At 41.3% G+C, this 16,187-nt stretch overlaps 1 protein-coding gene across 1 annotated transcript; it reads left to right on the top strand.

Moving 5' to 3' along the window:
* The first annotated feature begins 10,385 nt into the window (after positions 1–10,385).
* On the top strand, positions 10,386–15,859 carry STOX1 (storkhead box 1). Its single transcript, XM_082286153.1, is given in 4 exon segments — positions 10,386–10,811; positions 12,342–14,563; positions 14,565–14,674; positions 15,742–15,859. Coding segments are annotated over 4 exon segments (2,505 nt in total). The 5' UTR covers positions 10,386–10,678; the 3' UTR covers positions 15,782–15,859.
* Positions 15,860–16,187: the final 328 nt, after the last annotated feature.

Genomic DNA, 16,187 nt, shown 5'->3' with positions numbered 1-16,187 from the left:
TGGGAATGAGTTTTCAGAGTTATGGGAATAATGAGCCAACACTTTTGAGGTTTTTTTCTTTTAAATCCACAACCACTTGTTTGTTGGGCAATAGGTGAGAAGCAACGGGCACGCAGCACCGCAGCGTTAATTTTGCCAAGTAACATTTCAGTGAAGAATTATCCAGACCCTGTTGCCTGCTGGGTTTAAAGCCCTTGGCACTCAGAATTCCTCCTCACTGGTTATCTCAAGGAGCCTTCCTGGCTACTGTTCCTCATCAGAGGACACCCTGGTCCCAAAACTCGTTGTTGCTCTTTATCCCAGCAGTTCAAATGAGATTTGTTCTAGAGAAACACACTGGGGCGCTGGACATCCTGACTTCACAGAACAGACTACACCTTGACTGATACTGGTCACCGGAAGTTTAGTCACATAAAGGGAAAATTCAGTTCTAAAAGCTTATAAATAACACAAACTGCCTTGCTGTATTTATTCCCAGATAAAATCCAGAATGTCTCTCTCGTCCCTTCGGATGGGGATCTCATGGGGTGCATGGTACACCCAGGACTGGGCAGGAGCTGTTATATTCTCCTTGGGAGGTGGAGGGGAAGAAAAGGTGAACATCACGGCAATGATTTTAAAATTTCCCTCAGAGGGTGAAGCAGGGGCTGCTTTAAAAAACATTTGATCTGGTAACTGAGCAAACTCTGTTGAAATGCCCACATCTCTCTGTGGACCATCTCCTGTGCTTAGCTGAGTTGTTCGGTCAGTTGCTCACCAAACGAGGGGCGCTCCCTCCCACCTTTCCCGTACAGCCTGGGGGGATGCATGCAGGGCCGGTGCTGGGAGGGGAGTAGGGGACTCCCAGCTGAGATTAGATACAAATACTCGATTTGACCGCACTGACCTCCAGAGCCCTTGCAGAGAGAAACGGGGGTGACAGTCTGGGAAAATGCATCTCAGTAGCTGCTTGCTTGATGTCCCTGGTCGTCACCAGCTCTTTTCTGTCATCCCAGCCTGCCTTCTCTCATGACAGCAGCATTTCCCATGTGCCTGAACGGCCTGACTCCCTCTTTGTGATTCCTATCGAGTAGAAAAGAAAATATCAAATTGAAACATTTTTGCTTAGCCTTTAGAAGCTGAATTTGCTGTCGGTTCAGCATCTCTGTTGCAGGGCTACAAATTATTCCCAAGGAAAGCTAAGAAAGCCCTGTCCTTTCCAGTTAGGCTGAAGCTGGGATGGGCATGCAGACTGTGACTTTTCTGTGGGCAGGTCAGGTGCTAGTCACCTTTTCCAACGAGGCCTCTGCTGCAGGCTGGAAATTTATATCTCTTGGGAAATATCCTATGGAAGAGTGACATTGAAAGGACAGTACACTTTCCTGTGAAGTGTCAAGTTTTGTATGTTTTTGCTGGACGTATTGAATGTGATCAGACAAGGAATTGTTTTGTGCTCTTGTTCGTACATTTGTAGAGTAATCTGATAGGTCTAGCTCCTCACTCTTCCTTGTGTGAGTCTCCCGCAGAACATAAGGAGAAGAGAAGCTCTCTGAGAAGCAGCTAAAAAATGGGCAGATAATCCCTGAAGCCGATTTGATATTCAAACAGAATGCCCGTGATAGGAAAGGGATGGAATTGAATCTCCTGCAAATGTTCAGCAACAGCTTAAGGAGTAAGGAGCAAAACTTCTGTTGTACCTGTGGGCTGTAATAACCTTTCAAAGAGCAGGCACAGCTTTGGGGAACTATATTTGTTCCTGGGTGATGACTCCCAGGTCTAAGTTATTTAGTGAGCTCAGCAGGCACTGGCTGCCTGGCTGTGGAGGTCCTCACATGCTCAGCTTCTCTGCGTGTTTGTACCAGCTTTCAGGAACAAATTTGAAGAGCCACCTGTGGCACTGGTACACCTGGGGTCCATCCACAGCTGGGTATTTGAGCATTTCCTACTTATTAGCAATTCTCAACGTTGCTTAAAATGAGAGACAAATGCCTGTCCCAAAGCTACCTGGCAAGCTTTTAGGACAGACTTGTTTTCATTTGAGTAATTTAAATTTGTTCACAGCAATGAATGGCAGTGTCAGCATGGTTCTGCCTCATGTCTAGTGAAGCTACAGATGAAATTATGGCCTTGTGAGTAGCTGATTTCTGTTTGGCCTACAAAAGGTCATGACTCTGGAGTGGCTATTGTTTGTCAGGCACTGTAGTTACACATAAGAACACACCACCTTAACGATGGCAGCTCAGCAAGAGGCTGAGGATGTGCCTCATGGGATTCCTTTGTTTTGGAGTCCCTTTCTTCCAGTGTCTTTCATCCTGCCCCACAAACAAGGATGTAGGTTTGCAAGTCAAAGCAGAATAATGTTGTACTTCAATGGTGCTGGCTTCTGTGAAATGTAACTCACAGCATGTGGTCATGCTTTGCATTGAACTGTTTAGGATTATTTAAAATTCTGTGCCTTTTTATTTTTATCAGGCCTGTAAAGAGTGGATGGCCTAAAACGGTGCTTTATTTTGCACTGCTGTGTATAGGCTACCAAACATGAAGAACAGTTTGAGTTTTTAACTGTTTTATTGTCAAACATTACTTTTAAAGTTATTTTCAGTAAGATACTTGATTCAGAACTTACTAACTTGCATATTCTGTTGTAATTGGGTTTTACCAGTTATTACAGTTGTTCCAGTGGTGACTCTGCTGATGTATTTTAAGGAGGAAAAAGGGAAGAAAACATTTGTGCTCTTTGAAGGAGCTTTTTAATCTACCTTGCTATTATTTGCTTACTGATCTAATTCTGTGTACTGATTGTGTAAAACTTATATTATTTCACACTGTTTTGTACCTAATTTTAGCTGGCATTTAGTCCTTACCACTGACTTTAGATAACACCCCTGCACATTTAATGCATTTCCATATAAAATTCTTACTAAGGTGTTAATCCTGTATTATGAAAGTCCTTTCTCAGTAGAATATGTATTGTACTAACCCTAAATGCTATATTCAAACTACTGACTGACCTCACAACAGCAAGGTACAAGGGCCTGTGATGTTCTTCAGAATCCTGATGCGTTTACCAGATCTGCTCAGACTGAATTACCTGTAAAAGCATTTGTGCATGCAATTTTTTCCACACTACCTCAGCAAGTAGTCTCTAATCATACTGTTTAGCAAGTATCACTGAAGTGTATATTTTTTTATAATAAGCTCCATTCAACTTAATTTACTCTGATTTTAAAAAAAAAAAAAAAATCTCTAACCAGATTACTTGGAAAGTCCTTAGTATGTGTTGTGTATTTCTCGGTGCTAAAGACTTTCAGCAGCAAAAGCTCCTGCTTCTGCCTTTTGGGTGAGAAAAAATTCAAGAAAATAGGCTGAGCTGTGCTATATCCCTGGTCTTTTGAATTCTTGCACCTTGAATTCTGAAAAGCAGGTCTTAACTGCCTTAAAGCTCTTTTAGGATGAGGGTCATTTGAACAGGCCTAATTTTTTACGTCTCAGTCAGAAAAGACAATAGTTTGTGTTAATATCATATAGCTAATGAAATAAATTTCATCAGTTACTAGTGCTTCTGCTGTGGTCTTTGATATGGTTTCAGAATCAGTAACTTCATTTCAAGGCTAGTTTTAGCTTTTTCTATACTGCCATCTTGCTTTAGGACATGCCCACTCCATTGCTGTGGAGAGCACCAGCCCTAATAATGAGCCCATACATCTGGAGTTCAGTTATGCAACAAAAGTTATGATTACAGGAACCATTTATTTGAGAGTTGAAGAGAAAACCAGTTGTTTTCTCATACGGATGCTGTTTGGCATTACCTCATTAACAGTGTGAGGAAAGTATAACCTTGTTTCTTTAACTTGGTGTAACCTCAGAAAACTTCACAGCTCATGGAAGTCAAAAGTGCCCTTGCATTGGGTTACAGAAAGCAGGGTGGTCGAGGTGGGAGGTACAGGTACTGGCTCCAGCTAAACCAGATGACTGCTGTACTTTTTCATTCCTATCCTACTGCCTGCTCAAAGCAGGGTCAGCTGTGGGCTCAGACCAGGCTGCTCGGGGCTTTATTCAGTCACAGCTTGGGAACTGCCCAGGGCTGGAGACCGCACAAGCTCTCTGGGCATACTGTTCCACAGCTGTGCTGTCCTTAAAGGTGAAAAGGTTTTCATTACAGTAAATCAGAACCTATTCTGTACCAGCAGGCGCCTGTTGTGTTTCATTGTCTCACCACACACTCCTGTGCAGAGCCTGGCCCTATCTTCTCAAGGCACTGCTGTCAGGTCCCCCCAAAGCTATTTCTTCTCCAGGTTCTGTAAGAGCCATTCCCTCAGCTGTGGTTCCCAGGGCAGGTGTTCCAGGCCTGCCCATCTTGGTGTCTCTCTGCTGAATTTGCCTCCATCTCTTAGGTGCTTCACAGACTGCATAATTTACTTTCCCCCCTGAAATTGTTCTACATTTTCAACACCCCACAGGCGCACACACATCTCTGTAATTTCCTTTGGAGCCTTCACTTTGGTCTGTGGGATTCAACAACCCAGTATCTTCACTGCAAGGGTTCTGTTAAACTGGCTTTTGAAAAGACATTTACTGAGTCTTCTGTTATACAGTGGAGTTGCTTGGTTGTTGTCTTCTGTGACATCCTTTTGGCTGAAATTTGGATGAACTGAAACATGAAAAGGGTGTTTTATAGCACTAAAGCCATGGAGACAGGTTTGTGAACTGCAGACCAGAGTCCTCGAATTCAAATTAGTGCTGTTTAATCAGCAGTGTTCAAACAACTCCTCTGAGACCTCTTATGGTGGTAAAGATACTGCTTTTCTTTTCTAAACTGTTTTGGTTTGGTTTGTTTTTCCCTGTGGACCATAAATTCCTAATGAAAGGGTGCAGAAACTTATTTTCTAGCAAGGGGATATCTTTAAAGTTGGATATCCAGCTAGGGAGAGTGGAAGGAAAAATGGCTGTGCACATCCACAGCATCCCAGGCTTTCCAGGCAGGTGTGAAGTTGACCCCATACCATTAAAGTTTTGTTCTCAGATGAATGAAAAACATCCCTGCAGTGGGAGTTGTCCTAAAACAAGATCTGAGGCCTGCTTGGTTCCACTGCATTGTGTGATGGTGGCTCCTGTCCCAGCCAGAGGCTGGGAAGTCCAAGGGAAGCTACAACTGCACAAGCTCTCTGACAGCTTCTTCTGCATAGGGTGGGACACAGGCAGGCATTGCCTGGGCGTGAGCTGTCATGAGCTCTGTCCCTCTGATCCACGATTTGCTGGAAAACCTCTCCAGGGACCTGTATTCTCTTTGGAACAGCTCTGTGGGTGCTGCTCCTCTGAAGGCCTAGTACGTGACTTCCCTGGGCTGGGGTATATGTGAGCTGAAGCTGGGGAATGTGCAAAGGGGAGGGGAAATGTGACCACAGGTATATCTTACTTCCAAGCTCTATATCATAAACTTTTTGTGGCTGCCTTTTATGTGACAGCGCACTTCCAGGCAAAGGAGGCAGCAGGAATATTGCAGCAGTTGGAGCTGAGCTTTAGCTGTACAGGCACGGGAATGCACAACTTCATCCTGATGCTTTTATAATCAATCTTTCACTGTATATGTAAGTACTTAGTCAAACCCCAGTACTGCTTGCTGCTTAGAACAAAGGTTTGGACATTAAAGAGCTATTTGAATGTCTGAGATTTACTGCAGAAGAGAGGGCACGAGCTGGAAGCAAGGAAAAGGCAGAGCAGTTTTAGTGGAGAAATGCCAGGGTTGCGAAGGGGATTTTTTGGATGAGGCCAAGTGGAAAATCTGTGCTTGTGTCAAATTCCTGTAGCAGTGGCTGGCAGCACCTCAGGACAGTTAAAGGAATCAGAGACATTGCCAGTGGCTTCTTTATTCCTGCTTGGTTGTTTGGCTCCATGGTGCTTGTTTTGCAACTTGCTTGGGACTGTTTAATTTTGTGTTATTTTTTTATCTCCTTGCAATGAACATTTTGAATCACCCTGTCTTTTACGACCAAGCCTGACACTGAATGCTGAAGTGGTTAAAGATGACCTTCCTTGCTATCAGCTGTGCTCTGTATGTTCAATGCATATGTGAATTGGCTTAAAACCCATCAGCATGCTATATTATATGAAAAATAATTATCTGCAGTGGTGTTGCTCATAGCTGAATTTTTCTGTCAGTTATGCAGTTAATGCCCCAAAGGTAGATGTGCTTATATAGTTTTGCTTGTTGGCTGTTCTGCCAGCTGTGGGTGAAACAAAGATCTCTGGACACCTTGGGCTGTGTTCTCTTGAACAGTGGATTTGAAGCTGCATTCTTGCCCATGTGTTCAGGCAGTACCTCTGGAGCTTGAAACCTGCTGCTGAGATGCTCTTGGAGCATCCAAGTGGACATGTCAGTGGCCCTGCTAAGAGCTGAAGGGCTTCATCTCTGAAGGGCAGAGATACACATTTCAATGGCAAAAACTTACCCACTGCACTCAGTTTAAGGAAAATGGTACCACACTGAATGTATTGGTGTCTGCTGTGTGACTTGTTCCTATCCGGGGACTTGGGCAGAGGTTGCAGGAGAGAGTTTTTCCTATTCTTCCTGAATCTTGCTTTGTTTTCACAAAAACATAGCTGCCTGTGGGGCTTTTTAATAGCTGTTGAAAGAAATTATGACTGTGGGTTGCCATTAGGACTATGATTAGAGTAAGGATTTGATGATGGCTCTTGGCTAGAAACCTCAGAAAGCACTTAGAAGTCATATTTCCAAAAGTTCAGAACGCTTGCATTTGGGAATAGGCTTTTGCGTATTGTTGGGAAGGCAGAAAAAGTGGTTAGTTTTTTTTTGGGTTATTTCTTATCAAGTTGCATGGCATCATCCTTTGAACGTTTTAAAGAATAAAATGTTAATAAGAACTTAGTAAGGATAAGGATAAGTTAATCATAGAAAGTTGAGAACTGTAAAAACCAGAAATTCCAACCAAATGGAGGGCACTCTTTGCCTAAATGTCCTGATTTGGGAGCGTCTGTCCAGGCAGGAATCAGTAGGTACAGAAACCTGACATTTTCATGTGTTTGTAGCTTCTTTGATGTGAGCTGAAGAAGCGTTGGTGACCTTAAACTGACATTTAATCGTTTCTCTGAGAGTTGTACAAAATAATCAAACAACAGATATTGTTAGCTGCTCCTGAGAGCTGTTGTTTGTTTCAGTAACAGATTAAACACATTACAAGACTTGACAGTTTCATTTAATTGAACTATTTACTCTTTGCTTCACTAAAAGGATGTTTCTGAAAACAGGATCTAGTACAGAGTACTCATGCCAAAATAGTTTCTCTGTTATATACTTAAAATTGAAAATGTTTATCTTAACTGCCTTTATAATTTACACAGAATTTTTATTCTTTAATAAGAACACATCTTGTAAAAGCATTAATGTTCAAAAAGGAGTTTGCTAGAGTTCCCAACTTTCTATGATGTTCTTATTAGCATTTTATTCCTTAAAATTCTTTAACTATAAAATGTGATTTTTGCTATAAAATATGACCACGATACACTCTAGTCTATAGAAAAGCAGAAGCCTTGCAGTTGGTAGCAGTACTACTCTTGCTTATGATCTTCCTGGTACAATTCTGCAAAAAGTGAATTACATCAAATATGCCAAGGCTCTCATGCAGAGGCGCACAGTATCCGTGGCATCTTTTGTATAATCCATTCCATGACAGATCCTCCCAACTACAAAACAGAAACATTAATCTTCTATTTCCACATGATGTGTCTTCTCTGTATCAACAGCTGTTTCGGGGTTTTTTTCTGGAATGGATTTACTCCTAGCCCTTTATTGTTCTGTAAACAGTTTACCTGAACTTTTAAGAAGTAAATTGAGTGCTGTTGTAGTAAATGCCTCTCTGTTCACTCCCCCAGAATTCACCTGGATTTCACCCAGATAAAACTTGTCTTGTATGTAATTTTTCTGAAGAGCCTGAAGATGCAAAAACTCTGCAATTGTTAAAAAACTCAGTGAAAAATGATAATGCTGACATTACAGAGATGGAACAAAACCACTTTGTGCTAGTCAAGAATACCCAGAGGCTTTTCTGTGTCTGAGTTTTGTTATCCAATGCTCATATTACAGATGAGTTCCCACATTGCGATCGGTAAGTGCTACAAAAAGGGTATTCTTGGGTTTTAGGTGTCCAGGTAATGAGCAGTTTGAACAGACCTGTAAAGCAAACTGAAGGATAAGAATACCTGAGCCCTGGCCAGCTGCCGAGATTGGCTTTGGTTAACGTAGTTCTGCAGAACCTGCAGAGGGTGGAAGGGAATGGGGCTGTGTTTAAACTATCAAGGGAGAAGCTGAGTTCCTTGACTGCTGACAGGTTCCCTGTGCAAAGGTGTAAGCAAGGCCCTCCTAAGACTATGAAGAAAGGAAGGTGATTGTCATCAGATCTACATAGAGTTGGGAAGTGGGCAGGGGATTCTGCAGGGTTTTTGAGCTGTGAAAGGACAAATGCTGAGGAGCTTTAATGAGCATGGAGCTCTGGTGATTTTACATTAGGCCTATGAAACACAGCTTGCACAAACTGTTAAGTCTTCTCCATGTGCAAATCTAAGGGATGCAGCTTTTATGTATTTACAACAAACTTGGGAGAATATTTGAAGTGCAACAACAGTTATTTAGCTATGGAAAGTAAATCTACAAAGTTTTTAATAAAAACTAGATAGACGCTTGTAGGGTACTGCCTGGGGCTTTACCCACATTGCTTATCGATGTTGCCAATGATCTAATTCTTGCTTTCACAATTTTGGATTTTATTTCAAAGTCAGGTGAGAATGATATCTAATATTTATGTTGTTAGCAAGTGTGCACTATTGACTCTGCAACAATCACTTCAGACTTGTGTTCAAACATGATTTTAGATTTGTTAAAATTCCTTCAGTATCAAGCTGGCTTATGCTTAATGCTTTGTTTTAAATATTATTCTGAAACAGCCTTCCCTGAATGGAGATACTGGATTTGAGGCTGCAGAACAGATACAGACAACAGCAACAAGATAAAAACTATAAAGATAATTAATACATTTTAATGACACTTGGTATTTTACTCCTTAGCAGTCTGGTGCTCTGCAGGAACAAATGGCGAAATTGGCAGCAGCACGGTGTGCCCACAGCAGACACTTCAGCCAGCAAGCCATTCACAAGAGTTATTACTGAATGCTGATGGCCTTTCCCATAGAAAAAGAAAGCTTGCAATGGTTTCTGCACCTGCAAGGAGTTTCCTAGCAACACCACTGAGGAAACTGTATGCCAGGATTTTCTTTTCAGAGTTCTTTTTGTTGAATATAGCAGCAGTTGTAAAACAAAGGTCAGGAGCAACTTAAGCTCTTCAAAGCAATGTTGTGTATTTCATTTACTCAGAGAAGTGTTTGTGTTGTAGTTTTCTGCCTAGAGGATAAATATTGGGTTACAGTGTCATCCAATAGACAACTGTGGTTTAGTTAAACGTGAACATCGCTTAATATAAAATGTCACTTTTTACTTGCAGGAAAATTCCTGTTAGCATTTAACACTAGGTCATGCCTTGTGAGGGAACCAGAAGTCCCTGCTGCCTTCTGCCTGCTCTGGCAGCTGGGCACAGCCAGGGGCTTTCTGTGCAGCACGGAACAGGAGAGCACAGAATATCACCTGGTCGAGGGAACAGACCATTAGTCTAACTAAAAAAAAAAGAAGAAAGGTGAGGCTTTTTGGTTTTTTGTTTGTCTGAGAAGGTGTATGCGGTCATTGTCTCACTGCGTGCACAGACCTCAGGTGAGTCCCTGCTTCATGCCTTGCTATCAACAACTTCATGGAAAATACTTATTTCAGCTACATCATGCACAGGTATTGTGTCAGAAGTACTTGCTGGGCTTGTCCTTACTGGCTTTGCCATCTTGGGAAGAGGAGAGGACAGATTTTATCTGTGTTTTAAGGATGGGGGAATTAAGGTGAAGGACTAAGACCCTTTTCAGCCCTCTGGGCTGGGGTTGCAGTCACTGGGGAAGCTGGGCCACACTCTTGGCCCTTCCAAACTTTTGCTTTTGTCATGCAGAACAGGGACAATGTTTTTGTCTCCTACCAGGACAGGTAGTGAGGTAGCCTGAAAAATGCATGCAGCTGTAATAAACGTTTTTGGCCTCTACCCAGTATACTAAATAATCTCTAGGTCTAGAGCCTAGTCTAAAAGTGGCATTTTACCATTTCTATTCAATTTTATGTGCTAGACAAGGGACAAAGCCTATTACATGTCTTTTTTTTTCCTTGTGTTCTGACTTGGTGAAAACATTTTGTACTTATATTGTTGGAAGTTGACCTTTTCCCATTAGCTACTTGGAGAAATACAGGTTCTGCATGGTTTAACATGTAAGCAGTCCTCTAAAAAATCAGCAGTCATTAGAAATAATTCTCTCTCTCTGCTTCCTGTTTATTAATCTAAATTATGAGTTTGGCTGGAATTTTATACCAAACAAACTAACATGCTTAAGGCAACCTTCTGTTTCCTTCATTACGAAGGCTCTTGACAAGTGTTAGCACCACTTTCCTCCTCTCAGAAATATTTCCAAGTAATTTGCCAAAGAAAATTAGTTGAGGATAAGGGAAATTTTCAGTGGAAATCTTTCACAGCTAACAGAAGAAATGAAACACTATTCCATTCAGATAATTTTCTTTTCTTTTAGGTGATGTGACCCCTGCTCTCATGAATCCTCTCCTGCAGTCAGGCTCTGTTCCTTTGGCAGAAGGAATATGTTGGACCATATCAGACATGAATGCAGATCATGTGATGGTCACACAGGAAACTTTAATGGAGCAGTTAGTGAAAAATTATCCAGGTAACATGTTTGTTTCTCCCTCCTTTAAAAAGTGGCTGTATCATCAAGCTTGAGTTTTTAATAGAGGACAAAGGATCACTGAATGTTTACAAGCAAAGCTGGCAAAGTGAAGGAGGGTAAGTTAACAGGCACCTGATAGAATACATGAATGCGCATACTTCTCATCAATCTGTGAGTGTCACTACATTGACTTGGATGTAATCCTTTTCACAGATTGTAATAAATCTTTGAGAATAAGAGGGAACTGAGTGCAGTGGCATGTGGAGAGCATGCCCTTTCCAGAGAGTGGGAAAACACAGAAGTGGTACTTATGTGCCAGATATGGAACTGCATAAAATAGACTGTTAGATCACAGAGACTCTAAGTCCTTGTGTAAGAAACAGGAACACAGCTGACTTTGACTACAAAGGGACTGGGTAGGAGGCTACATCTGGTGTTTGCTATCAAAAAATATAACCAGCCTCAAATTCAGGTTTGTTGGTCATAGCCTAGCCATTTCCTTCCTGAAAGCAAATTACTTACACTAAGTTCATCACTTCTAGCTCAGTTGGTTGGAGCATGGTGCTAATAATGCCAAGGTGGTGCGTTTGATTCCAGTATGGGCCATTTAAGCTGGACTTGATGATCCTTGTGGTCCCTTCCAACTCAGAATATTGATACTGAGATTTTGATAGGGTGGCAGATACTTCCCTTAAATGTTTTCTGTAAATCTGAAAAATATCCCATTTCCCTTAGATCTGCAACATCAAAGTGTTAATGTGTTTGAGACTTTGTATAGTCTCATCTTGGCCCTCTCAGTAGGCTGCTTTTTTGATACTGAGCTGCTTCTTTTGAGTCCTCTTAACCTGACAGCTCTGTGAACGATATAGGCTGACATGGTAGGCATTTTAAGCAGTGGGAAAAATATTAATGCAACCCCACAAACTGGCACAGGACCGTGCCAGGAACGTGTTGTAGTCACTAAGTGCACTGAGATAACCACAAGGTAGAATTTGTAGGTCAGCCAGAAGTAGCACTCTCAAAGTTTGTAGGGTCTTGGAGATATTTCTTGCTGTGTTTTCACCCTGCTGGAAGTTTTTAATTTTGTGGACAGGAGATCAGCTGTGACTAGACTAAAGACTCTGAGACTGTGACACCTGATGGAAAACCAGTAGCTGAGACCAGTCTCAGTGAGATAATAAATTGACATCTGACCAAACTACACCAGAAACTTCAGAGAGAGTGATGAAAGTCACTGTTAAATAACATGCCAGGAGGGAAATGCTTTGAACAAGACATTGTTTAGTTTGTACCTGACAGAAGGTCTCTCTCATGAACCACATATCCTGACAGGGACAAAGACAACATCCTTGCTCCCTCACAGTGGTGCTGCAGTGAAAACCAGAGACACAGCTGGCCTTTACCTAAATGCTTTGGATATTTTATGCTTGGCTGATTTCAGGACTGTTGTATGAGAGAGATTTTTTGGCCAGCACCCATTTTATTTGAAAACTTATTTCTGGTTTGAAATATCTTGTCTCTTTGTTGTAGGCATTGCAGTGCCCTCCCACAATTTATTATATAATATCCTTGGCACTCTAATTAAGGAAAGAAAAATCTATCATACAGGAGAAGGATATTTCATTGTGACTCCCAACACATACTTTATCACAAATGAGGCCACAGAAGACAACAGAAGGGTCCTGTTAGAGGACAGCTGTTGCTGTTCATCGCCTTCCATCACTTACCTGGTAAACATTAAGCCCTGTGCAGACCTAGTGAAAGAAAACATTCCTACAGTAACTCATTACAGATCCTGCCATTGTTTCCCTGACCAAAATATGCTCTGTGAACAAAGACATCAGCAGGTAATGAGCCATGAATCTAATGGAGAGGGAAAGAGAGGCTGCAGTGAATTGAAGCCTTCAATTCAAACTCAAGGGATCTCTGCACCTGCTGAGAACCGTTCCTGGGACACCATCAAATCTCTGGCATCTGTGAAAGCAAAACTGAAAAGCAAAAGGTTTGGCATTGGTATTTTCTGGAGAAGTGGTTCTAAAAACGAAAAACACAAGAAGGAGTACTCCACTTTTTCAGCCCAGTTTCCTCCCCAGGAGTGGCCAGTCAGGGATGAAGATGACTTAGACAATATTCCACGTGATATTGAACATAAAATCATCAAGCATATTAACCCTACTCTTACAGTTGATAATTTGATTAAACACACAATATTAATGCAGAAGTTTGAGGAGCAGAAAAAATATATCAGTAAAGAGAAAAAATACATCAGTAGTGGTACCTCAGCTGAAGTGTCAATAGTCAGGCAAAACCATCATCTTTCAAAGGATTGTATTCAAAAGGCACCAAGTAAAATAGCAAAACACACCAGGAAAACCAAATCAAAGAAAGAAAAGCAGATTAGCAGGAGCAGTGGGAAATCTCACATACAGAAGCCAACATCTCAAAATGTGAAACTGGAAGAGAACATTTCACTGCCCATCAAAAACCAAGAGCCACCTGATGTAGCAGCGGAATCCCATGTGATATATAAGAAGCAGATTAAGAATCCTTTTCAGGGTCCGCCATGGAGACCTCACAGCTTTCATTCAAGAGGGTACCAAGGTGTTTTTAACAGTCAGCTGAAGTGCCGGACTCAAAAGCAAGGAAGGGCTTTCCAAAGGCCACAGTCCTTGGCCTCCTCAAGACCCTTCGGCTGTGAAACTGAACAGCTGGCTGTAGAAACTGAGGCTGACAAAGCTAAGCAAAACAACCTACTCCATGCTAATGGGTCTGGCCTTCAACTAAAGAAAGACAATTTAAGTGAAAATGGTAGTTATCTACAAGGCAGTAATCTGCAAATAGATAATAAAAGTAAATACTTTCTAGAGAGTAATATTTCTGAAGAAAATGTCTATAAAAGAACAGTAAAAAAAAAGTCCCCTTGCTCCTACATTGAAGATAGTGGTGTGTGCAAAGAAAATGCAGAATTTCCATTCTATCTGAAAGATGAGCACTGCAGACGCAAAGCTGACACTGTATGTGAGTTGTTAGATGGAACAGCCAATCAATTTCAAAATGTCCACCTTTCAAATTACACAGCCAGTGTTAATCTGGCCCAACAAAATTGTGTGAAATGCAGACCAAAGACTGATAAAAAGAGTGAACTTATATTTAACTGTGACTGTGCCAGCCATCCTGGATCAATGGAGCTGGAAAGTGAAGGATTTACTGATAACTTCCGTCTTCTGTACCAAAAGGGACGTGATGGTGACACCTGTAACTTGTCACATCTGGATGAGAATTCTGAAGGCCGTGCATCATGTCACCTGCCTCCTGGCCATGCCTTTTCAGATACAAGAGACTGGAGTACAGCTGTGCAAAAGCCGGGGGCAGCTGTGTCCTTAAAAGCCTGTAAGGTCAGTACTTGTGCTGCCCAGCACTACACAACTGTAAATGAATGCAACTCTGGAGAGCACGGATATAAGGGACGTGCTAGCTTTGCAGAATCAACAGACAGCTCAAAAGAGCATCCAAAACCAGACTCCGCAGAAGAAAGCTGGTTGTGCAGTCAGGTTCTTCTGAAAGGTCACAGAAAGGATGAAGAAACTGACCTTACTGAATGTGGGAATGGCTCAGCTGTGGCAGATTGCTGCCACGCTGACGAGGCTGACTCTGATGCTGACGCTTCGCAGAACTTCGCGCGTGAGGTAGGAGAAGGAGAAGCACTCTGTGCCTTGGGCTCGCAGATCAAAGAAGTGAGAAACCCTTTAGGAAAAAAAATATCTGTTTTTTAAGAATACATGTCCTGTGATCCCAGAACAGAAACACTCAGAAGGGACAGAAAACCACAGCATTACAGGAGACAGTGGAATTGACTCCCCAAGGTATGAAAACACATTAAACTAAGTAAGATATTTTATCTTCAAATTGACCATCAGATTTAGGCAGAAATGATGCAGTAAATCATAAACTCCCTCCTCAACAACAAAATTCTTATTATTTTTTAAAACTTCAGTGTTATTGATCCACAAATACTCAAACTGTATAGTTCTGCTAAGTCTTTTTACATGAACATTTTCTCACATCAGTTATACAAATGCTGCTGTTTGTCTTTTGCATTTGTTGTCATGAGGCAAGAAAACAGTATGAGATCTGTCCTGCAGGTAGAGATGGCCAAGCGCAGAAATGTTAAGAAACATGGTGTTTGATAAACTCAGTGTTAAACACAGTGTTTGATAAGCTCCTGTTAGCAGGCAGGTTCAGCTCACAAAGATCTCACCATATGACACTAGATATTGTCATAGTTTCTCCAGTTGTACATAAAGAATAGAGATCCAACAAAAATTTAAAGTAGAAAATACCATCTGACTTGCCCACAATAGACAGGAGAATGTGTACATCACCTGAGCTTTCATAGTGTATGTTTTGCCTGTAATTACACCTGAAAATCCCTTAATGGACAACAAATTGGCATGAAACAATCTTTTACACAGGTGTACATGGAGACCTCCAAAACTTAACCAAATTGGCAAGAACCTATGTTAAAAATCACACCCTTTTTTTTTTTTTTTTTTTTTTTTTTTTAACAGCGACACATTTTCTTAGTATCTTAAATGAGTAGTATTTAACTAATTAAACCTTTGGAGTTCTCATTAGTTTTGAACTGTCACCTTGAGAAGCTGGTATATGAAGGAACAAACCACAAACTACAGTTTCTAAGGAAATTCAGCTAATTGTTAATCTTTTCCTTAAGCAGCTCTTGGCTGTGCACTCTTCCAAGCACACTTTCTGTGTATTACTTGGACATGAACACTTGAAATCTTTAGCAAAATGTATTTCAGAGGATCATTTTTACAGTTTGTACTGATGCCATCTCTGGCACTAAAAGCTAAGCCAACTCAGTTTGGTTTTGGAATGTGAAGTCTGACTTCTAATAATTCTATTATTTTAGGTGGACTGAAAAGAAGATGAAGCTTCCTGCCAAATTCTAAAAGTATAACTATCAATGCAAAGAGGAGGGCAAGTGAAAGGACAATTGCAACAAAATTCCTTACTTCATCTAACTCTGGTCATGAATATTTGATTTTTTTTTTTAATGAGCTTTGTAAACTTTCCCCTTGTAACAAGGTACCCATACTGTCAATGCAGCCAGTCACATCAGTGAGGCTGTCTCTAAATCAAAGCTGTTAGTTAAAACTTTTGACAATGGTGTTTGGAGAGGTCATGTGTATTTTGTTTGCCCTCATCTTTAATTATTTTTTGTGTGTCTCTGTGATAATAAAAATGAGAACTGGCGTTCTTCATTCAGACCCACACCATTGACCTGGAAAGGGCTTGTGCTGCTCTAATAGGAACTGCAGTAGGCCAGGGCTGTTTAACACTGTAATTCTGGAGAGC

Source organism: Coloeus monedula (assembly GCF_965178545.1).
Source record: "Coloeus monedula genome assembly, chromosome: 8".
NCBI classification, from domain to species: domain Eukaryota; kingdom Metazoa; phylum Chordata; class Aves; order Passeriformes; family Corvidae; genus Coloeus; species Coloeus monedula.
The sequence above is the reverse complement of the archived record's forward strand: the minus strand, read 5'-3'. Positions and strand labels throughout refer to the sequence as shown.